This window comes from Typha angustifolia, chromosome 15, assembly GCF_048772165.1.
Source record: "Typha angustifolia cultivar Huaian chromosome 15, ASM4877216v1, whole genome shotgun sequence".
Lineage (NCBI taxonomy): Eukaryota > Viridiplantae > Streptophyta > Magnoliopsida > Poales > Typhaceae > Typha > Typha angustifolia.
The window spans coordinates 20240102-20264620 of record NC_133253.1 but is presented as its reverse complement, the minus strand read 5'-3'; the positions used below and the strand labels follow the sequence as shown (position 1 = coordinate 20264620).

General features: G+C 39.0%; 4 protein-coding genes across 5 annotated transcripts; 3 read left to right on the top strand and 1 right to left on the bottom strand.

Annotated features, from left to right (window-relative positions):
- The first annotated feature begins 456 nt into the window (after positions 1-456).
- On the top strand, positions 457-1814 carry LOC140779790 (uncharacterized). The gene has a single exon (XM_073125049.1). It carries the CDS (start codon positions 673-675, stop codon positions 1705-1707), a length of 1035 nt encoding a protein of 344 aa, XP_072981150.1. The 5' UTR covers positions 457-672; the 3' UTR covers positions 1708-1814.
- Positions 1815-8206: 6392 nt separating this feature from the next.
- Positions 8207-11772, top strand: LOC140779409 (uncharacterized). 2 transcript variants are annotated; one of them, XM_073124453.1, is made up of 3 exons: positions 8207-8658; positions 9572-10323; positions 10985-11130. In XM_073124453.1, exons 1-3 carry the CDS (start codon positions 8365-8367, stop codon positions 10995-10997), a joined length of 1059 nt encoding a protein of 352 aa, XP_072980554.1. In that variant the 5' UTR covers positions 8207-8364; the 3' UTR covers positions 10998-11130. The 2 variants fall into 2 exon arrangements, with proteins under 2 accessions (XP_072980554.1, XP_072980552.1); XM_073124451.1 differs by having other exon boundaries at positions 8210-8658; positions 10971-11772.
- Positions 11773-12719: 947 nt separating this feature from the next.
- LOC140778246 (uncharacterized) lies at positions 12720-15429 on the top strand. Its single transcript, XM_073122866.1, has 3 exons — positions 12720-13069; positions 13577-14328; positions 14415-15429. The coding sequence occupies exons 1-3, from the start codon at positions 12749-12751 to the stop codon at positions 14899-14901; spliced, it is 1560 nt and encodes a 519-aa protein (XP_072978967.1). The 5' UTR covers positions 12720-12748; the 3' UTR covers positions 14902-15429.
- Positions 15430-17444: 2015 nt separating this feature from the next.
- Positions 17445-23646, bottom strand: LOC140779193 (uncharacterized). Its single transcript, XM_073124183.1, has 11 exons — positions 23503-23646; positions 23194-23407; positions 22057-22182; positions 21821-21973; positions 21427-21556; positions 21050-21091; positions 19729-19770; positions 19420-19653; positions 19264-19315; positions 18279-18356; positions 17445-17756 (listed from the first exon to the last, which is right to left on the bottom strand). The coding sequence occupies exons 1-11, from the start codon at positions 23586-23588 to the stop codon at positions 17690-17692; spliced, it is 1224 nt and encodes a 407-aa protein (XP_072980284.1). The 5' UTR covers positions 23589-23646; the 3' UTR covers positions 17445-17689.
- Between the last annotated feature and the right edge of the window lie 873 nt (positions 23647-24519).

The window sequence follows — 24519 nt, the reverse complement described above, 5'->3', positions numbered from 1 at the left end:
GCTAGGAACCAGCTTCATCAATGAATTGGGTGCCAAAGTACAGGACTATTTCCTTCCCTTTGTGTGGCTGTAGTAAAGAAAAGGTCAACTTAATAGAAAGAAATTAGGAAAGGATAATTACTTGTCTTATTGGCACTTTCCACTTTATTTACTGCACACCCATCCTTGAACTTTCTTCTCAACTAACAGTTCACCCCCCCTTTAATTAACACTTTCTTATGTCTGTTTGCTTGCTTAATAAATAATTAATCCCAACTCTATCGTCCATACGCACTTCGTTATGCTCACCCCCATAATTTACCAATTCAACCCCCTCCCTCTGTCTCACTCTCTATATATATTAATATCTTTTTACAACTTTGACAGACAGAGCCTACCACCCATCGCCAGAGCGCTGGCCCACACACTTTGCAATCTCTGGAGTATCTTTCAAGTGGAAACGTGAGCTGAAGCCGCCCTCCCTTTCATACACATTGAGCTAAGCTACAAGAAGCACCTTCTTTGTCCCCCCTCCGTCCCGTTCTCTCTTCTCTCCTTCCTCTTTTTTTCTTCCCCCCTTTTGCCATCCCTCTATCTTTCTAAAAACACTATTTTTTAGAATGATCTGATCGATTTCTATCTTCTCTTCACTTGCTTTCTTCCTCTTTCTTTCTATCTCTCTTTGTCCAAAGTATGGATTCGGGCAACAGCGGCAGCATCCAGTCGTCAAGCGGGGGCGGAGACGAGGAGTTCGACTCCCGCTTCTTCCACTCTTCCCCCCAACCGCAATCCCAACCCCAACACCAACACCAACACCAACACCAACCCCAACAACTTCCCAACTCCTTCGACTCCCTCTCCTACCTCAACGCTTCTTCTCTCCTCCCCACGAACCCATCTCCCTTACCTCGCCCTCCTCTCCTCTTCACCAATTCCTCGTCCTCCTCCTCCTCCTCATCCATCGTCTCCCAGTCCATGGGCGTCGCCTCAAATCTCGCTGCTGCTTCTACAACCAACACCATCGTTAACGCTCCGCGGAGCTCCAAGAAGAGGTCCCGTGCTTCGCGCCGCGCCCCCACGACGGTGCTGACCACCGACACGTCCAATTTCCGCGCCATGGTCCAAGAATTCACCGGCATCCCCTCTCCCCCTTTCGCCCCTTCCCCGATCCCCCGCGCCCGCTTCGATCACCTCTTCGCTGCCTCCTCCCCCTCCTCCTCCCTCCTTCGTCCCTTCGCCCACAAGCTCCAACCCAATCCCAATTCCAATCCTAATCCCAACCCTAACTCTACCTCTCTAATTGATGCTGTTGCTATTACTACAAACAACATCTCTCACCCTAACCACTCTCAGGCTCTCCTCAACATCCAAAGTCCATCACTCCTCACCTACCAATCCCTGCTCCAATCCCAACTCAATCCCCAGTACAACATCGGCAACGTGCTTTCCTTCGGGTCCAGGCCGCCTCCGACCATGGTCGCCTCGTCGTCCTCGGCCGAGTTCGGACCGGGGGAGATCGGACTCCTCCCGAGCGGGCTAATTGGGTCCGACGGGTTGCGATCAGACCCGGTCGAGCAGCACCAATTGAGGCCGGTGGTCGCCAGCTTCAGTGGCGGCGCTCCGCAGCCGAGGGTGAGCGGCTGCAATGTGGAGAAGGGGCCGGAAAGCGTGGCGGCGACAACGAGAGGCGAAGGTATGGTGGAGTCTTGGATATGTTCTTCTGATTAGAACTAGAGAAGACGATCGAAGATGGTATGGTAGGAATAGGAATACTCTCGTTGTTATTGCTACTGAGAATTATGAGGTCTATCAGTTAGTTACTATACTTCAACTCTCTTCTCTTTCTTCATATATGCATGTATATAGGTTTACCGTCGTCTTTGTGAGCTAGATCTCCTTATCTTTATACTTCTACAAAGACACGTTCGATAACATTTCTCTTGCGGGTATTCTCGTATACTCTTCTTCTCTCTCTTAGACATTGTTGCACTATTGTGGTGCAAGGCCTAACTTTGAGAGAGAGAGAGAGAGAGAAAGAGAGAGAGAGGGAGGTAGGAATTGTTTACATGGGTATGGTCCGAATAATTATAGTTTCTTTGGTTAATGGTGTGGGGAGTGATTGGTGGCGAGATTTCGGAGATCGTTAGCCGCCAAAATCTTTAAATTAGAGTATGAAGATACGTATATAGACACACAGAAAGACCCACGAAGGGAAAGTCTTCTAACTGCTCCGACCCAATAAACAAACAGCTGCATCAGCAGCCATATCTTGAGAAGAACTGATGAAAGAAATATAATAGACGTAGTGATCATTAGGCTGATGGTCTTATTTTATTTTTACTACGAGGAACAATGAGGGCCATGAATTACCTTGTGATTCAAATGCTTGCATGTGTCCTGGAGTTATTAATTACTTGATTTTGTGGCTCATTCAGCTGTGCAGTAAAAGCAGGCATTTGCCCTAGGAATAGTCTTTTTGTCTATTTCTTGAGAGGGACATATTCCTTGGGAATAACAGGAAGGATGCAGATTTCTTTCCCTCCCTTCCCTTCTCTCTCTAAGGATCGCTTCTACTTTTTAGAATGATCTCGGAGATGATTAGCCATGGGTTTCTGGGATGTAGAGCAAAGAGGTAAAAAGGTAGTGAGAAATAGCAACAACTCTTTTATTATTATTATTATTATTATTCTTTTAAAATAAAAATTGGTTGATAATTACAAAAGTAGGAATGATTTGGTGTGAGATCTTTGGGGGTGTGGAGGGGTCTTTGAGGTGTGACATGTGACCCTTGTAAGTATTGTATTGAAATCATGGCCACCCATGGCAGGGGAATAATCTGTTCTCTAGCAATGATGGCTTTCCCTCTTCCTCTCAGAAGAGTCATGTGAGGGAGACTGCTTAGGGGCTGCTTAAAGGAATAGGAATGGGGCCTCCCCCGCTCCCTACCCCTCCAATGATCCAACCTCTTTTCCCCTCTATTCTTCTCTACACTAGATTGACCCCTATAATTTCGAGCCAAACCCAAAAGATATAAAGCTTTCCAGTATCTAAAAAGGCTGACAGTCATACACCACTGGATCTTCTTCACAAAAGCATATGCTCACTCATGTGCTAACTTAATGACATTCTTATCAAATCAACAAAACCTTTGTGCTGCAAATGGTAATGGTGAAAGTCTTTTTAACAGTGTAAAGAAGAGCTGCATAGCTGAATCTTAATTTGCTTCTAATTGATATTGATGTGTGATCGAATGTTTATCTATGCATCCCATGTACGAGACCTCTATAATTACAAGAGTAGAGTTGGCACGATTGTGATGGCCACGCATCGACCGTTGGCACGATTATGATGGCCACGCGATCAATGAGATACTCCAAATCAGCAAGAAACTCTCGATTACCAATTTTAAGTGTGTTTTTATTTTTATTTTTATTTTTTCAGTGTGCTATGCACCACACTGAGATGTGCTGTGGTGCAACAAAAGCAGCCCACCAACTAAAGTTAAGTGGGGATCATGACTGCGACCAGCCTGACATGTAGATGGAGGGCTGTCTCTTCTCCTGTCTCCTTATCATGTCCACTAGATTTATATCAATTAAAAGGATTCCTACCAAAGTTTTTCATACACCAATAATCAAATTAATCCATTATCTATATACCCATTAGCTCTATGTTTACCTTGTCAACTCTCTCTCCCTTACAAATAGCTGATCGTACAACTGTTAAAACCCCTCAAGAATAGCAGGATTAAACTATGTATGTAATGTGGTAAGCTGTACGTAAGCTATGATGCAAATAGACTGCAAGCCAGGTCAATCACAAGATTGATCGGACCCATTACTTGTAAGTTAGACCGACAGCGATGTGGTTGACCTGACTAAAATTACTTAAATGTTGGACCTGACTCGCAGAAAATTCCATTTCATGGATCTATCTACAGTGGAAATTGGGCCACGAGGAAAAGAAGTAATTAAGATAAAACAGGCAAAAAACATTAGTATAGAATTCGAGATCAAAGAATTTTTCTCCCTCTCGCCTCTGGCTCCACAGTTTGGGTTAGGTTTAGAGTTAGAGTTAGAGTTAGCGTTAAAGTTAGGTTAGGATTAGTAAGGCTACATAGGTTTACTATCTCGCACCTTGGCCTAGCCCATGGGTTATCGTATTGTCACACGAGCTACAAATTATTGATTCTATTGATTTGCTAGGTCATATTGACAACACGCGAAGATATTATTGGTAAATAGTAGCTTTATTAGGGTTTGGTGAAAAGATAGGACCTCTTCATTATATGACGGGTGGCATAAAAAAAAATGACACGATCCCTGTGAGGTAGCTTGGGATGTAATCATGTAAATCTAACAATGATATTGGTGCATTTCTTAATTAATGCTAGAATTCTCCATCTTCTGGAATTGTTGGTGGATCAATTTGCATGTAATATATATGGTAGCTAGATAGCATAAAAGGAAAACCGAGTCCATTGAGAAGTATATCCCTTTACGAGTACCAGGAAAATAATAATAATACTATGCCCTTCACGAAGAATATTACGTTCTCCTTCAGCTAGCCCAAGAAAGATAGCAAGGCATGGGTGTGGTCAATTTCACAGGATACTCGATCTACGAGAACAAATTTGAATTCTGCACCCAGGTAGGTACTATTAGTCCAAGATTCAAGCGTAAGCCTCGTCATGATAGGAAGAAACTCTCCTAAATTACCATATCTTGTAATTAATCTTCTAGAAATTGGCATCAAAATTCCAGGGTGGTAAGCTTATTTTACTTTGCGCCATAGAGTAACACTGCAACAGTAGTATTATTTCGTTGTCGCTCTTGCATCATCTTGGAATCTTATGCTAGGGTGAGCGAAACGATCGAGGAAGAAGGTCTTCTCTAACATCTCGCTATCTTGTGCAGAGAGTTAGGTGGCCCAGTGTAGAATAAAGAGCTAGGTGGTTAGAAACAGTAGCTCCCCTTCATTCAGTTAGGCTGGTTTGAAAGTTTGCGTATAAAAATTCAGAAAACTCACAGCGTGCTATCTATTTTATTATCTTAGCCATGGAGAGGAAGATGGATTTCTTATGCAATGATGTGGCTGCTATCACGGACCCCGCACAATTAATTCTTGTTATTTTTCTGGCAATGAGATAGGACTCCGTGTGTGTAAGATCTAGTTTTCTTTTTATGGTGAACTCTCCTCTCCGTATTGCACTACTACGACCATACGTAGGTTTGAGGCAGTTAGCACAGCTTTTTCAGAACTGCCATCTGATATTAGTTTTGTTGAAACGATTGATATTTGCATATCACATCCGTATTTAACTTGCCCTTATTCCATTGCCTCATCTGAAGTCAAAACATGCCCATTAGTTGTAATCAATCCTACCTTTTTCTACATTCAAAATCCTATTCTCACGTTTTTCTCAGTTAGAGGAGAGCTAGCAGCAGCCCCCACAATTTTCCATACAAAGTCCATATTTATATTTTAAATTCGTCCTAATGGTTACAGGTAAAACTTCGACCAAATTATCTCTATATTTCTTTTTAATATCTTTTTAACGCCCATGTGGCCTCTCTCTGACCTCAGAAGTCGTACGGTCTTCTAATTTACCGAACTTCTCCTGCCGGCAGGGATACTTGCAGATAAATTTAAGTTCCCATTGAGACATTCTATCGAACAATTCTAGAATGAATAAGACTACTCAATTACGCATGGTTATTTTTATTTATATTCTCGACTACGTTAGGAACCGAGATGACCATAAGACGAAACAGCTACTATAATTTCTAGACTGATCAATCCATGCTAAAAAATATCATGATTTGTTCATTATGATCCATGCATCTCGCATGATGATAACTTTCAACCAGCAAAAATTTCTGAATATATTGTATATAATCAGTGGTGGAGTCGGGGAGGTGAGATTTTTTACTATATCGTTATTAAAATTAATTTGCAAATAGGATTCGCTATTATTTTATCTAACTTATTTAAAATATACAATCGTATACATGAGTTTGTGCAGGTTTGGTCTATATTAAAAGACTAGTTTTTGTGTTTAATAATTATCCTAAGAGAACTTCTCCATAGTAAATTAGATTGAAAAACTAAATTATTGATCTCTGGCAAGACAAAAATTTTGTTTTTAGAAAATTTATTGCAAGCTAAAGTATTTTTTTAATTATTAATTACTATGATTAGCTATAATTTTCATTAAGTTGCTTAATCTTGTAACTAATAAACTATGTGCGATCATGCATTTAGTCAGAGAAAACTATATAGAAAATAGGTTTTAGCTTTTACTACCATCATTGTCACAATTTTGCTTCAATTATTAAATAACTATTATATATCAATTGGTGATGAGGAACGCACAATACAAACAAAATAAAAATCATTAAGAGGTTGACATAAATATCGTTCATTTTTTCTTTTTCCTTTTTGGAGGATTTTTTTTTTATCAATCAATCTTTTGATAACTATACTACCACTAACCAAAATTTATGGCTCCGCCACTAAATTGATGGCAATGCTGCCTTTTTATAAAGACATTGTAGGACTCCTAGGCAAGGAGATAAAAGATGGAAGGAAGATAAGTAGATAACTTATGAGTGTTCATATATGGTCTGCTGAAGTGGACCTATATTTAGCTATTTTTGTTAACAACGAAGACGTACCTTAAACCATTGTCTACTATAAATTCGAGGGCCCATTTCTAACAAGTGAATAATTGGAACAGCAAAAGAATTAAACCAAACTAACAATGTGTTATGAGTTAGGACGAAGAATAAGAGGCTGGCTGGCTACGTGAAGATATCTTATAGTAGGAACGTATGTGGATCCCACTTTTATGGATGCCACAATCCTCCGCCATTCAAATCGTCTTCATAAATACATCTAGTTGCAGGCTGTATATATGCATTAGTTGTGATACAAAATTAATTAGCTCTCAAGTTCCGAAAGCCAAATAAATCGATCGAACGTCTATACTTAATTCGACTAGATTGAATGCCAGATGCCTTCTTCGCAAGAGTTGCACTAACTAAAGACAAAGGAACTGCTAAGGTTAGGCGTACGTATGGGGCCTCCCTGTCTCACCTTCATGATGCCTGCTCCAAAAGCAACCCACCCCCCCTTCTTCCCTAATGATGCCATCTCCCATAGATAACATGGTACAGTCTCAGCATGGGACCCATTTGTATGCCACACCACCATACACCATATCATACAAAAAGCATTGCAGTCTCTATCGCCTTTTTAAAAAGCCATTGTCTTTAATCTCTCATATTTGAGCGTAATTGAGGAGATTGAGAGTGATCTCCGGAGGAGGATGAGAGCAAATTAATATCAACTGCATGGGTGCTTAAATATATAAATTTATAGTTCGAGCCTACTTAGAGGACTCGGGCCTAAGTGAGGAGGCTCGTGTAACGTGGCGTCACGGAAGCGTCACGATGACGCAAACGGGGACCACACGAGCATCAGCAATGAGGGCCCACGAGGGATGGCGAGAATTGCGGCCAAAAGGTTACACGTGTATGTGTACTGACGGTGGTTGGTGTTCCAGGGCGGACAGCCACGGCTGGTCAACGTCAGACGTTGGTCGTGGTGGGGTGGGTGGTGGAAGCAACCTCCCCGCTTCCCCTCCGACGCAGCGAATCCTGTACGGCTGTGTAATCGAGATGGAACTCCACGCCTGACCCCACACACACACCCCGACCCAACTCTGACTAGCCCTCATGGTCCTGCCTGCCACATTCCATGTCCCTCAATTGGTTTCGGTCAATTGCCGTAATTAATAACATTGTCGGATCTAGATCCCATCCTTTTCCCCTTACTAGGATTTGTCTTTCTCAGTTACTTCTGATATGTGGTATACTATAGAATCCATTAGGATCAAGATGCAGGTGGTCATAGTGCTAAATGCCTAAATGTGTTTTATCCTTAAACAGTTTGGGCTTCCCAGTGGACAACGATATGACATATCGATGTCATTGATCCTGTTCCTATACTATGTGGGACCTACAGTCACGTATGCCAAAGTCCGGCCCAAGCCCATCCGGTGAGAACGTGGGCCGACTATACTAGTAATTGGGCTCTACTCAGCTAGCTGCACAGGCAACCTCGAATCAAAGTGTAGGACGAATTGCGAGAGGCTGGGCTATGTACACGTGGAACTGTGGAATAATTCTTCACGTTCCAACAAATATCCGCTTCCCCAGACCTAGGTATCGTGTCATGTCCTAGCGGATGCGACCTTTCCTTCTTTTCTTCATCTCTTCTCTCTCTCTCTCTCTCTCTCTCTCTCTCTTCCCTCGTGCTCTTTTTTCGTTCCCTTCGTGTAGCTAGATAGATCTCAATCCAAAGGAAAGCTATTCGAGATCGATGGGTTTCGGGGAGGAGCAATGGACGCTGGTGTTGGTGAACCTGGCTTCGATCATGGAGCGGGCGGATGAGTCTCTTCTCCCCGCTGTTTACAACGAGGTGGGTGCGGCGCTGCACACCACTCCCATGGGACTTGGATCCCTCACTCTCTTTAGATCATTCGTCCAAGCCACTTGCTATCCGATAGCTGCGTATATGGCTGTGCGATATAATAGGGCTCATGTCATCTCTCTCGGTGCCTTTCTCTGGGCCGCCGCTACTTTTCTCGTCGCGCTGTCTAATACCTTCTTCCAGGTTTGTCCCTCTCGGAAGTTGTCATCTTTGGTCACCGACCCCTTTTTGGGTTTGGGTTGATTTTGGAGTTGAATCGAATCGAATTGAATTGGGGTGGTGGGGGCCTGTTAGGTTTTTGGCTTTGATTCATTAAAAGCTGGAGATTTTGTACATTGACCTAACCTATTTTGGTTTATCGACAATATAACTAGGATTTTGCAATGTTCTGATTGAATGACGTTTTGGTTGTCTTGGATTTTTCTCTGAAACCAAGTCGCATTATTTTCGACATTGCCCATTATTAATTGATGGGTTCTGCTCCTCATTTTCGAGTCAGTTTTCTGTTTTCGTAGATTTCAGGTGCTTGCTAGAAAACTTGGAAACAGAGTGCGCAGAGTTCTCAGTAGGTAGCACTTCAATTTGTCTGTAGAGAGTTAATAACCTATTGTTACTTGGTTTTGCAAAGGTCGCTTGGAAAGAGAAGGTAGATTAACTTTATTTAAAGAAGGTTTCCATCCAACAGAGTAATAGCTTGGTCACTACTCATGATCAAATTCATGATCTGCGAGCACTTGTGCAAATATTAAACCAAATATTGTACCTAACTTTGAGAGAAAGGCTGAACTTTAACTTATTCAAAAAGAAAATTCTGTTGCTTCTCAGTGATTTTCTGATATTAGATGGAGTACTGATCTACCACTCTTCATATGTCTGACCGATAAGTAATCAAAACCAACTTACGAATCTTTTTTAATAGAATATGCGTTTACAAAAGGTTTATACTATCCGGAATATTTTTTGCGCTTTTGATCTCTTTCGGATGTCTATTTCCCTTTCTTTGATTTGGAGTTGTACTTTGTTACTTTGGCCTATCCACATAGGTCCAATCTACAAATACCCTGAACTAACTCGAGATGGATAATATATTCTGCAGGTTGCAATTGCGAGAGCACTGAATGGTGTTGGGCTAGCATTAGTGACCCCCGCCATTCTGTCTCTTGTAGCAGACTCTACCGATGACCGCACACGTGGTTCAGCATTTGGATGGTTACAACTAACCGGCAACTTTGGGTCCATAATTGGTGGCTTCTTCTCCCTCCTACTAGCATCAACTTCATTCATGGGTATTGCAGGTTGGCGGGTTGCATTCCATATCGTCGCCTTTATCAGTGTATTTGTAGGGATCTTGGTCCGACTTTTTGCAGTGGATCCTCACTTTCCTGACAATGAGGGTCCAAGTACTGAACACATTCCATACAAATCTGCATTGGAGGAAGCAAAGGATCTCATTAAAGAAGCGAAGGCTGTCATGAAGATCCCATCTTTTCAGATTATTGTAGCTCAGGGGGTCACTGGTTCGTTCCCTTGGTCTGCGCTCTCATTTGCACCAATGTGGTTGGAACTCGTCGGTTTCTCACATAGAGGAACAGGGGTGCTTATGGGCATGTTCATAGTTGCAAGTTCAATAGGAGGTTTATTAGGTGGAAAGATGGGGGATTTTTTGGCTAAGCGCTTTCCAAACTCTGGAAGAATAGTATTATCCCAGATAAGCTCAGCCTCTGCCATTCCACTTGCAGCTATATTGATGTTAGTCTTACCTGATGAGCCCTCTACAGCTTTTTGGCATGCATTTGTCATGTTCATCATGGGTTTGAGCATCTCTTGGAATGCTCCCGCTACAAACAAGTACGTAAACATTTTAGTTCGTCTTTCATAACTACGATGCAATCTTCTTTCAAATGTTATGATGCGAGGTTTTAACTAATAAAATAACAATGCTCGCTAAAATGATAATGTAATTAAGACAATTAGTAACATTGACTGCAATTATGAGCCTCAGATAACGACTAAATCACTCAGAACAACTGATAGATGAGAAATCAGTAAGAAAAACTGTTGGCACTTCACCAACACAAATTAAATATTAGACATAATATAACACTTAGACAGTAACTTTTCACTCATCTGAGCAATTATCATTTTGTATGAAACTAAGCTATTAAAGATGGTCATTGTATGTATAAAAAGAATCACATTGCAAGGAAGCTGGAATTTATTTCATATCTTCCATGTAGTTACCAATTTATATTAAGTGAACTGATACAATCCATATCAGTCCATAGACTTCTTTTAAAAAAACTGTTTTTTACATTGGTAATTAGTAAATAAATCCAATTGTGTGGTAAATATATTGATGTGAATCTGCAATATGTGCAGTTCTTTAAGAGAACATAGAATAATTTGACAATACCTTTGAAACATCATCCTTTAAACGTATTAGCACTATATTGGAGTGGGATCTACTCACTCTCTTGATAATTTATTGTGTGCAGCCCTATATTTGCAGAGATTGTTCCTGAAAGATCAAGAACAAGTATCTATGCACTGGATAGATCATTTGAATCTGTACTGGCTTCATTTGCTCCACCAGTTGTAGGATTTCTAGCTCAACATGTCTATGGCTACAAGCCAATTCCTTATGGAATAGGTCAGAATAGCAGTGTGGAGACTGACAGAGAAAATGCTGCCTCACTTGCCAAGGCACTTTACACCGCCATTGCAATCCCAATGTCCCTCTGTTGCTTCATCTATTCCTTTTTATACTGCACCTATCCCAGGGATAGAGAGAGGGCAAGAATGGATACTCTGATATCATCAGAAATGCAACAGATAGAGCTGGAGAACTCTTGTCGAGTGGGAGACAATTCGAGAATCCAACTTTCTGAAGTGGAGCTGCTCAAGAAAGAACAGAGTGTGATTGATATTGTTTATGATGACGAAAATTTTGATGCTGAAGACAATGATGAGAAAACACTTCTTTTTGATCAGGCAGAATCAAGTTACGATAGGAGGAAATCGCTTACCTGACCAATCAAAGATCGAAGTCGGCCACACTTCATTTTCAGCTGATCTCTCTACTCCATGCTAACTTGAAATTCAGATTCTGGATGATGCTGGATCTGGGTATTGCTTACACTGTTCAGTTGTTTTAAAAGTCGATATCTGTTTTATAAGAATTAGGATACATCGATCGAGTAAAGAAAGCAAAATAGGAAGGTGGACCTCAAAATTACAGGTGTACAGCTACATCATTATAATCATAATACTCTCAATCAACCAACCATTTTGTTCCAATATTTGTGATGAATGTCTGCAGTTAGATTTATTAAGTTTATTTAAATTTTCAGGTTAAGTTAATTGCACAAAAGATATTACTAAAATATCTTAACCTAACTTAAATATATTTTTATACTGAGAAATTGATCTCCTCGACGGTCTAAACCATAATAATCGTTAAAAAATAAAACTCAAATCTAAGAATTAACACAACAAATTTATCGAACTAAGTTAACGTAATAAAATTACAATAATTTTTAAGAATTCTAAATAGGATGTAGCTCTCCTTATTTAATAAATAAATAATGGAGGAGAACAGAGTTAAAACAAAAAATGGTGGGGAGAAAAGAGGGCTGAGATACTCTAATTTCCTTCCTCACAAAATATTCTCGTTTCACATTATCTACCTAAACACCATTAGTGTTGACCAAACTCAAAACATAATATACAATTCCTACACAAAAAAAGGATGTGATTTGCCAATATGTGAAGATATAGCATATGCTAAATGTTGATTTCCCTATAACATCGCCGGTGAACGACTGAAGGTTTGTATTTGTCCTCAGCACCTGCAACTAAAATTTTATTCTTCCTTTGGTTTTATTAGAACGAGAAGTATAAGGCAAATGTTGGGACGAAAATATTGCTCGCAGGTACCGAATATATAAATAATAATATGGATGCCAAATGTCATCAAATCATTGGCTTGCAGCCCTTCATCAAAGTCAGTCAGAGAGGAATCACCATCACACGGTCCAAGCAATTAGGAACTCAGGACGAGATTGCACGCATAGCCCATAGTACACGTAAGCACATAGTGGGACCCACTTTCGAGGAGGAGCTGAGATAATTGGTCGGTCCATTTATTTATCTCGTTCGTTGCCCTGTCCCCTCAATTCAACAGCAGAACTCGTATATTTATTCCCCCGCTTCCCTCGGATCAAGAGAAGTCCACCCCCCCCCTCTCTCTCTTTCTCTCCTCTTTTCCTCATCCATGAAGCTTACCATGAAGCAAGAAGCGGCGGCGATGGGAGAAGAGAAGAGGACGCTAATTCTAGTAAACCTCGCATCGATCATGGAGCGCGCCGACGAGGCTCTTCTCCCGTCGGTGTACAAAGAGGTTGGCGCGGCGCTACACGCGACACCGACGGGTCTTGGCTCCCTCACCCTCTACCGATCCATCGTACAAGCTTTGTGCTACCCCCTCGCCGCTTATCTGGCTTCTCGCTACAACCGTGCCCACGTCATCGCCCTGGGCGCCTTCCTCTGGGCCGCCGCCACTTTCCTCGTCGCCATCTCCAACACCTTCCTCCAGGTGACACAACGTTGGGATCTTTTTGGCTCTATGAAATCGTTTTCGGATTGGGATTTGGGTTTTCCACTTTAGACTTTTGGGTTTGTTTCAATTGGTGTCGGGAAGCTTGGACTAATTCAAAATTATTGACTAGTTGTTCGTTCTTCGCCTGAGTGCTGAAATTGGATTGCAACCTTAGTTTCCGCTTTGCCATGTTAAATTTTAATCTTGTGCTAATGACTTGCTTTGCCGTTTGAGTGGATATGATAGTTATTAAGCTAGCTCGTCTAAATTCTTTTCTACTCTGTTCTTTTCTTTCCCTTCTCTATGAGTTTAGAAAAGCTTATTCAGAAGAGCATACGAAAAAAACTCTTTTATCTGAAGAACAATCTGAAGAGTATTTATGCTGCTGGTATTCACAAGCCAATTAATCTAATTCTTCAATCGCTAACTTTCAAATTTCAAGATAATAAATCTCCGAACAATAACTATTTTAAGGGGTGTGTACTTGAACTACTTGATCTACAGGTAGCAATCTCAAGAGGCTTAAATGGCATCGGATTAGCCCTGGTGACACCAGCCATCCAATCCCTGGTTGCCGACTCCACTGACGACAATACACGCGGTTCGGCTTTCGGATGGCTACAATTAACTGGTAACATTGGTTCCATAATTGGAGGACTATTCGCCATACTACTAGCGTCTACTTCAGTTCTGGGAATTGCCGGTTGGAGAATTGCTTTCCATCTTGTAGCCATTATTAGTGTGATAGTAGGAGTTTTGGTCAGACTCTTTGCTGTGGATCCTCATTTTGCAAACAATACTAACTCAAACGATGAGCCTGCTGCAAAAAAGTCCGTAAAGGAAGAAGCAAAAGAACTAATCAAGGAAGCCAAGGCTGTTATGCAAATCCCATCGTTTCAAATCATTGTGGCTCAGGGGGTCACTGGCTCATTCCCTTGGTCTGCACTATCTTTTGCACCCATGTGGCTTGAGCTCATTGGATTCACTCACAAAGGAACTGGTTTCCTCATGACATTGTTCTCAGTTGCAACCTCGCTTGGTGGACTCTTTGGAGGAAAGATGGGTGACTTTCTTGCTCTACATTTTCCGAATTCTGGAAGAATAGTTTTGTCGCAGATAAGCTCAGGTTCGGCCATTCCACTTGCAGCTGTGTTGCTTTTGGTCTTACCTGATGATTCCTCAACAGCAATTGGGCATGCCATTGTTTTGTTCATCATGGGATTGAGCATCTCTTGGAATGCTCCAGCTACAAACAAGTATGCCACTCATCCTTTTTTCTGAAAAATCTTACCATGTCTCAAATCCTATCAATTTGAATTGTGTTTCGCTTTGCTGTATGCAGTCCTATATTTGCAGAGATTGTCCCCGAGAAATCAAGAACAAGCATCTACGCTCTTGATAGATCTTTCGAGTCGATACTGGCTTCATTTGCTCCCCCTGTTGTTGGGATTTTAGCTGAATACATATATGGCTACAAGCCAATTCCTTATGGAGAAGGTGAGGGTAGTGTCGTGACCAACCGAGATAATGCTGCCTCTTTAGCTAAGGCACTCTACACTGCAATAGCTATTCCAATGTTGCTTTGCTGCTCCATCTACTCCTTCCTCTACTTCACCTATCCCAGAGACAGAGATCGGGCAAGGATGCATTCTCTAATAGCATCAGAAATGCAACAGATAGAGCTGGAAAATTCAGTACAAAAACATACTCTTGTCCGATCTTTTGAACCAGAAGGTGATTATGAGAAGAGTGTTACTGATACTCTTCACAAAGAAGAAGAATTTGAGAATGACGTTAGCAGGGAGAAATTGCTAGCTCACCAAGCATAGTAATTAATGAAACTTTTATTGCATTTTTTATGCTCTTCTTTTGCCAAGGATGTTGATGCTGATAAACTCGTAAACCTATCTACCCTTCAAAGTTTTTTTTTCCAGTTGACCTCATTGGAGGAGTCGAGGTCAGAAAGAGGAGCAAAACTTTAACAAGAGAAAAGTACTTGTAATTGTTTACAGTCTGTGAAGGTTTTTACCGTCTTTTATACCAAATCAATGGCTGCATAACTGCATAGCAAATCATTCAGAGCAAATCAAGTTTAGAGGTGCAATCGCGAGGAAAGCCTTTTATCTGGCCAATCTAAGGCAGGATTTGGGACATAGTTTTCAGCTGATCAGTCTACTTCAGGCTTACTTGGAATTCAGATTCTGGACAAATTTGGATCTGGGTGTGCTGTCACTATTCAGGCTTCCATTGTTTCAAAGATTATTATCTGTAATAAGTAGTGAGATACAAATAATTATTTTAAATAGTATAGATGTAATTAATTATATTCCATATAAAAAATACACAACTCAGTTCTTGACGAATGCTCCCTGATTCTGGAAACAAACATTGCTACTGCACAGAACTGCTCACATATATTACACTAACTAATAAACAACATCAGTAATTCGTCTGGCCCATAGGGTGGTAAAAAAAAACATTGAATGTTTAAATTAAGATACACAATCATCTGAGGTCTTGCAGCACGGCCCCCCTGTTTTTGCTCCTCCATTATAAATACTACATACACAAAAGATTGGTCACAAGTATACTGCCTGTCGCTGACCGATGAAAAGATTATCCAGCTTGTAAGTTGGTTAAATTACAAGCTGTTTACAGTCGATTTTAAATCAGATAAACGTCACCGGCCGGGTGGTGCTTCGTCGTTAAAAGATGCATATATTGAAATTCTTTCTGCTGAATATTGTTATTCTCAATGCTTAAGATCGATGCAGTACGTACGTAGGTAGTTGTAATGTAACATCACTTGAAGGAGAGTAAGGTCTCAGAGATCATAGGAGCATGAATGGTTGTTGCATTAATTACTATGTGAAGTATTCGTCAACTGTCTGCCAGTTTACTGAAGAGCAGGCCATACCACGTATACTGCAGTGATTCACCCACTCGCATGCGTCACCGTAGCATTATTGTTCTTACAGATAGAATTCAAGGTGGATTAAAGCCTGCCCCATCCCCATCCTGATTCAGGTAGCTAAAAGGTCGTCTTCATTATCTAAGTATAGAGAACGTAACGTATGCACCACCAACCTTACGCTCTTGGTCGTCCGAGGGAACTATTGTCCTCTAATAATGTGAGTTTTGGAAATAATTGGTGGATTAATATAGTATTAGAATAGAGCTTATATATTAATCTACTAAGTAGAAGATGCCGGTGGCGGGGTGAGTCAAACAGTCTGACATGATCCACTTGAAAAGATGGCGGAGGGCTTTATATATATATATATATATATATTACTTTACAACTTGTATGCAACAAAAAATAAAAATAAAATTAGGAGCTCTTCTTCCATGCCCTCCTTTCCTCGTAGGTGTTCAATATGAAATACAAATTTTAATATTTGATGGACTGAAGACTATAAAAGAGGATACTGAGAAAACCGTAACGAAAAGGATAGCTGAGAAAACCGGTACATTATTTTTCTTTGACAAATAAACTAGCAATCATTGTCGTTTTCCCAGAATTTTCCATAGACCCCTTTGCCATAAAATATCTTTCTTGTGCAATTGCAAATGATCCAATTCGAAATAGTTCGAATAGATGGAAAATGTAAATAATTATAGAATTTTATTTCTAATTTCTAGGCGCAGTTTGATTCGGACCTTGAAATGGCTGTACCGGATGTAGCGTAGAGAAAGAAACCAGTTACATTATCCCAGGATTAACATTAGGAATTAGAATGAGGTATTAAAGTATTTGAAATATATGAGCCTTTCTATTCTGTTATGATCATTTACTTTTACAATAGCTGTTAACTGTACTCAGAATTTCATGATACCTTCAGTAGACCTGGCTTTGAACCATAATTAATTAACCGTGAATGTAAATGCTGCTACTTGTTTGGACAATTTCTTTGTTTTTCATTCCATGGATAATTACACCTAAATCCCTCCACTATTGCCTATTTTTATATTAAGCCTCTCATTATTTTTGGTAACACAGTAACCTTTTAATTATATAAAATATGTGAACTCCCTTTCGATAGATTTTTCTCATTCAAAAATATTATGTCATTGATATGTTTTAGGTGCCTAGTTTACATCCCGACAAGAATTAGCAAATAAGAAAAGCGATGCAAAATTTTCCCCACCTCCACGAGATCCTCCCTTACCTATTGGTTAATGATCGAAGTTTAAAAGAAAACAGCCTAAGATTATTATCTTCCTTAGAAATGGGTTATTTTCCGTGAGATACTTTTCATATAAGTATCTCCCAAACAGTAATATAGAAAGAAAAAAAACATACTCCTATGCATCTAAAATTTCCTAAGTTCATAATAATGCCTACAGTTTTCTGTCGAGAAACCTCCCCGAGTACTTGCGAGAGAAACAAACGTTACTACTGTACAATAAATCACTCTCATATTTTACACTAATTATAAAAACAAGTTATCAACCAGTAAAAGAACAACTAATGTGCTGTGTCTGCACAGCTCTCAAAACTCCTTCAGAAATATCAGAAATTCGTCTGATGTTTCTTCCCTTAGGTGGCCAAAAAAGCATTGAAAATTTAAATAAAGATGCACCATCTCTGGGCAATGCACCACCACCTTGCCTGTTCTAGCTTTCTGAGGATGCGACACCTTGGACTTCATTATATGCCCCGGTTTGCTCATCGAACGAATACCTGCATAAGGAGACAGCGGTGAGTAAATACACAAAATATGGCCAACTGCTGACTGATGAAATAATAATCCACATTAGCACAAGCTTCAGCTTGATAGCTGGAAAGGTTCTCCACGCATAGATTTACTTGTTGGGAGATATAATCGTAACCTAGGCCATGAGGATCTCAAAGATTTCAAATCCAACTATGTAGGCTATAATTTAGTGGATATACATGTAACCACAATATCCAAGTTGCAGTCCCACATGCTAGAAATGCAATTTTAATCTTCGCCCACCAGTTTACACAGACATGTAGACCTTTTTCGTAGATCTCTCTCCAGAATGTACATGGCCTCCACATTTTGTAGCAACTTTAATGAAGATGGACACCGAACTAATAATGATTTCATCCCAGTAGACAACTTTCCAGTACAGCAGCACCCATTAACTTCTTTGTATAGAAGTTATCAAAATTACTTGGAGAAACTTACAAATCAAAACCAGCTTCACCAGATATTAGATTAATAGTAAATGTTATTACCACATCCCAGTTGAAGCACAGCAATAAAATCCAGATCCAGGATCATAGTAATAGCCCAAACTGCTGCTATAGTAATACCTGAGTGACATAAAAAAGACAAGTTAAAAGAAAGAAAAAAAGATACTGGGACAAAAAAGATGCTTAAGAATTGTAAGAAAATCATGACTTTGGGTTCTCATTAAATGTCCCAAAAAAATGAAATGCAGGCCTTGTGTATAACGCCCAGAGGCAACACTTTGAAAAAACTTATCCCTGATTGATCATTTATTCTGCACCATAGGCACAAAGATTCATAGAAATTGCATCACAAAATAGAGTAGACCATAACTCACAAAGACCAGTCAAAAATAAATTTGAAAATCTCAAATGGATAATTCCCAAGTTCAATGTCATCAAGATAAGTTTTTAAGTAGCATATTAAGGCTTGGAAGCATGATGTATTGCAATTGGGAACGACAAATTACATAATTGAGGTCTAAAAAATTCAGTAACATAGTTGATCTATCATAAGAAAGATATACTGAAATGTATATGAACAAAAGAATAAAAAAAGAGCACGATTTGTTCAGAACATATCACTTTATTGAGAACTACTCTGAAACCAAAGCATTTTTCATGATAAAAACCTGTAACAGCACACAGATTCTCACAGCCACAAAATCAAGCTACATAGTCCTGGTAATATTATGTGCACTCAAGGAGACACTTCCACCCCATAGAGCAACTTCACCTAAACACTAGCCCAGCTGACTTGCATGCAACGCACTGGTCTATCAAAAGAAAACCTTGAGACCGGAACATGATTATTTACATTTCTCCTAATGTACTAACCCAGCAGTTCAATATGCTTCGCAAATGAATATACTCTATGCAGTAGCCGAGTTATGCAATCCTACAATTTCAGAAATAATTACAATCCAAACAAACATTTAAATTCAAGTATCTATATCAGTTACTCTAAAAGATTAGCAAAATAGAAGCCTACCCTGATGATGCATCATACACATAATCTGAACCCAATCCTCCATCAGCAGATTCTGGAAAATAGTGAAAAGACCATTATTTTCCAAAATGGACATCACAACTATATGAATATTTTGGGTTTCCATACAAACAAATTTATAATATTGATGAAATTTACCTCCAGATTCCAAGTTCTGTGGCAAACCTACGCTTCCAGATGTAGATTGAGATACTTGCCCAGAAGTAAAAGCCAAAGCTGTAGCATTTGTATCTGACCGTAGGTTCACATCAGCATTGTCATCATCCTCCCCAAACATGTCAAATTTCTCATCGCTTTCATTAGATTGGAGTTGCGATGTAGAGATACTTGCTGCTGAAGGTCCAGGTCCCATGTCCCATATGGATGAGTTGTCTGATTCATGCTCTCCGTTATTAGAAAAGATAACGATCATATGTTCTGAATCAAAACTTCAACCATACATGCTACCTGATGCACCTTCCCGTGCACGAAGTAACCGTTCATATCCTTCTGTAAACAACAAAATAAGAGCATAATGGAAGAACTCTCTATGAAATTAATTACGGATGGTAAAATATGCATCCACCAACAGTGTTGAATTCTTGTGAAAGCAAATAAAATTAGGGCAATTTTCTTTAAGGGATTCATCATACAAGTTACAGAAGATACAGTAAATGTAGTTGGCCACTTTAGCTTACTAATTTTTGTAAGAAACAGAAATTGACGATAAGAAAGTCGCAAGCAAATGATAGCTATCTGTCCACATAAGGTACCAAAGACTAGCATTATGCTAGCATGGAGAGAATATTATAACAGGAAGAAGGATTGTACTGCAGCAGCTTAAAAGCTATCTGGGATCAAGAAACAGCTAGAACAAGAATGGAATGATATCAGTGCAGCTTTAAAGAAGTTCTTATCATGGTCACTAGGAAAGGGAAAAAATAAAAAAGATATTAAGGCAGTTTCTCAAAAATGGTGATATGTGAAAGAGGCAGGGGACACAATATATCTACGTAAACATGCATAAGTGCAACGTTAAAATTTCATAAGTGAATTCACCAATGCAATTTGTTGTCAGCCTCATAGCTGCATATGTGTAGCATATGTTTGACATATGCTACACATAAAGCTTTACTTGGTTTGGAACATTTTAATTTTCCCTTCACATAGCAGTCTCAATATTTTCCCCAACAAATAGGAACTGACCAATAGTGGACAATCATTTACTTTAATATGATGACGAGGTGAAAAGTTTCCTGAGCAGAAGAAAAATAGATAAATGCTAACCAACAATAACTAAGAATATTCCCTGATGCCATATAGTATAAAGATAGAAAGCAATATATACAGCAGAACCAGTATCAAATGACATTTGCAGATAAAAAGAACTCTACACAGTACACAGGTTTGTCCAGCCGAATAGGTGCCATGCCATATTAAATCTTATCTAAAATATGTCATGATCTTATTTTTAGAGATCAATATATACCATTTGATATATAAATTGTAGAACAAAGAAAAATACACTAAAATCATCAATATATGACAATCATCATCATCAATGGTCAGTAAAAGCAGTAAAAGAAATAAAATGTGGTTGCACTAAACACAGCTACACATAGATTAGTAAAAACAGAAAGGGAAAAGTCAAACTTGAAAACCAGGTAAAAGCAAAAATAACAAAGGAACAAGTCATTACAAAACTTGACTTTTCCAAACTTATTGTGATTTGTATATTCAAGAGGAAATAAATAGCTGGAGATAGTTTAAAAAGAAACAACAAACTAACCTGCCTCTCGCTCAAAGGTCTCCTGTTCTTCATGGTAAACATCTACACAACAAGAAAAAGATGAGTATAAGATAGGTTGAGCAGAGTAGTCTTCTAAAATGAATAGAGCAATTTAGAGATATCCTGATGAAAATGTTTGTATACATCACATCTAGTATGCCTCCAATAAAGTGAAATATTGAATAGCATGTTTGAAAACTTTTCCATCAAGATGTGTATTGCAACAATAGAGTTAGATGATCCATGAATATCTAATGCTGTTAAGAGCATTGAAAGACAACCACACCCAGAGAACCACAAAATTTAATGCATTTGCTTACTCATTGGTAATCAATAACATTACATCAACAGTTTCAAATGAAGTAATTATACTTAACTGTAGTCACCATTCTCCATTAGTTTCATGGCATCTTCAGTCAGTTGATCAAATATATGCTTTGTGACCTCAGGCATCTTTCCTCTCTTGTCAGTCGAAGTTCCTTTTAACCTTTTCAAAGCTTGTATGATCTGAGAAGGAGAAAAAAAGATTAAAATTTCAAGTTCAGAACACTGAAGATTCATCCACATCCGATGACCTCATACATCGTCCTGATTCAGGAATCAACATACAAAAATATAATTACCATTACATTAACAAGAGAATAAATTTTAACAAAATAAAATTCATAAACCTCTGATTTCACCAGACAAATCTGGTGGAATTGATAAAAGTTTATTTATCAGCAGACTCTAAGATTCCTACAAGACAAAATGCTACCTTCCAAATCATACCGTTTCACCTGGCTGGAGAGTATTTGCTATATTTCTCTTTATTTTCCCAATATCATCTGAAGAAAGGTCATGGTAATCCACTTCTGTATTTGCTTTCTCCTGAACTTTTCCTGCAAACCTTGTATCAACTTCCACACTATCCAGCCATGCATCCTAGTAACAAGCAAGTGAGAGCATGCTATCGGAATTTACTGTGCAAATCAATATACAAGAGATCAAATTTAAACAAAAAGCACCTTGATTTTCTTTTGACTAGCATATTCAACAAAATTTCCATTTGCATCAAAATAACCTTCTTCTCTCTCTTGTTCCAAATTAAAAGGTTCTATTCGGATCCCATCTTCGACAAAGTTGGTATCATCCTGTAAAAATAATTCCATGTTATCCGCTACGCTTTGCCAGTCTACTCAAACTAAAGAGAGGCGAAAGAATTACTAGCGATTCCAACTTCATGTTCCCGAGTAATTAAATGAAAGGACTGGTACTAATTCTTGATTTTGGTATACTTTGTTGAACAGAAACAAACCAAAAATACCTATAGTCACAAAGTGCTAACTCATAACAAAGTCAACCAGATAATTAATATAAAATGCAGAGATAACAAGGAATGCTGAAAAAGACTGAAACTTCCATATTAAATTTCCAGAAGTGCACATTATATTGGAAACCTGATGAACTGACAGAAAATATTTCAAAGTACCTCAAGGGATACAAATTTGCATTACAGGACAAAACTAACATATGAATACCTTATTCTTCATGGGAACAGATTTGCACTGTTGTGTTACTAATATAAGGTATAAGGATTGCCAGTACAATGATTGTGGTTACCATTAAGAGAAAATAAGGACACAGTTTTTCTTCAATTAAAAAAGACTTATTGCTAATTCCACCAAAATAGACATGAAAAGAACAGTAGTACTGTTTTCTGGCTATAGTTTTGCATATAGGTTCTTCTAAAGCAACAAAAATGTACTTCACTAATACGTCCAGGTGCTAAAGACTCTAGGAGATACACCACCTCCTAGCCCTTCAATTGCACAAAGTGAGTTTTTTTCTTCTCCACTTTGTATCAACATCTCATCAAATTCAGCGCAATGTCTATATACTTTAAAATGTGTCGAGAACCGGATTGGTTTGAGAAGGTGTTAGCAGAGGTAATCGTCTTTGTTATATTAACTAGAAGCTTATTCTCGTATCATCAATCACTTGACTGGATGCATGCGGTGTTTCTTGCTACATCTTGTCATATAACTTCTACTACCATTATCTAAAACGATACATAATCCAAATTCGACTCACCCCTAAGCAACCAACAACAAGAACAACCGAGAAGAAGAGAATACAAAATAGACAGCAAGAAACGCTGGGACCTCGTAATGGACTTCAGCCGCGGCGACATCGATCTGGTGCTCGTCCTGGGCACGGGCGCTCCCCTTGCGACGTTTGGCCCGCTCCTTAGCGGCTAGCTGGGGATCAATCAAGCCGTCGAGATCCTCGACGTCGCCATCTTTGGGTAATGCGGCGGCGACAACGCCGCCATCGTCCTTCACCTTCTTGCCCTTGGGAAATCTCGGTCTCCGCTTCCTGAGAGTGTCGCGGAATGGGGTAACAAGGAAACCCTAGAGGAGGAATCGGAATAAGAAAGAACAGGGTGAATGAGATGAAGAAGGAGAGATTACTCCGGAGGCGGCTCGGATTCGTCGTCAGATATAGGAAGCGAGCGCTTAAGGGAAGGGCGAGAGTTCTTTCCCCCTTCTTCTTCCATGGATTTCTCCGGAGTCAGTCGGTCCGCCGACACAGTCTTAGCTGATAAATAAGGCGGACTCCAGTCCAAAGGCTTTTAATTTTAGTAGTTATCTAAAACTAAACCCAAGGAGGTCTTAGCATGGTCTTTGCTGGGCCTCGTTATCCCGTTTCTTCTGGGCTTTCTCATCTCTTCCCAAGGTCCTGTGGGCTGTGACTTTATTCCAGTTTCTTAACCATGCTGCATCCTTCGGACAGTCTTAAACTAAAGGATTTTTTTTCATGATTTAAATAAGTTTTTTATGTTAAAAGGAAACCAAAGAATTAGAAAAATAAATTAAAATATCTCTCGAAGGACCATAATTTTTTAATATTTTTTCTGTAGTTTAGTATGTTTTCTACCACTAATTTATTTTATTCTTCTAATTCTTTTGTAGCTAATAACTTATTTACTCAGCCTAGTCTTAAACCAAGATAACTAATGCAATATTTTTCACCGTAAACTAGCAGAATTTTTATATAGAAATTTAATATATGAGAAGAATAGAAAAAATATTATTATAATGTGGATATATAATATAATATAAAAAGAACACAATTAAGAGGTCAGTTGTTCGGTCACTAGCTAGCATAAAAAGAAAAGACAAAATTAAGACGACAGTTGCTTCGTTACTAGCTTTATGGATGTCTTTGCCAATATTTATTATTATATTATTACATTTTATTTTAATGACAAAAAAATACTGTAATTTTAATTTTATTAAAAGATAGTTATGATGAATTAAATTAATTATAGATATAAGATGATTTTATTGTTGCCTGACAGAAGGTAATTATGAGAACCCCTTAAATTATCTATTATAAAGCATTCACATTTCTCTTTTTTAAATCATAATATAAAACAATTTAACGTATTTTATTATATGTTAGGGTTAAATGGTATATATTTTTAT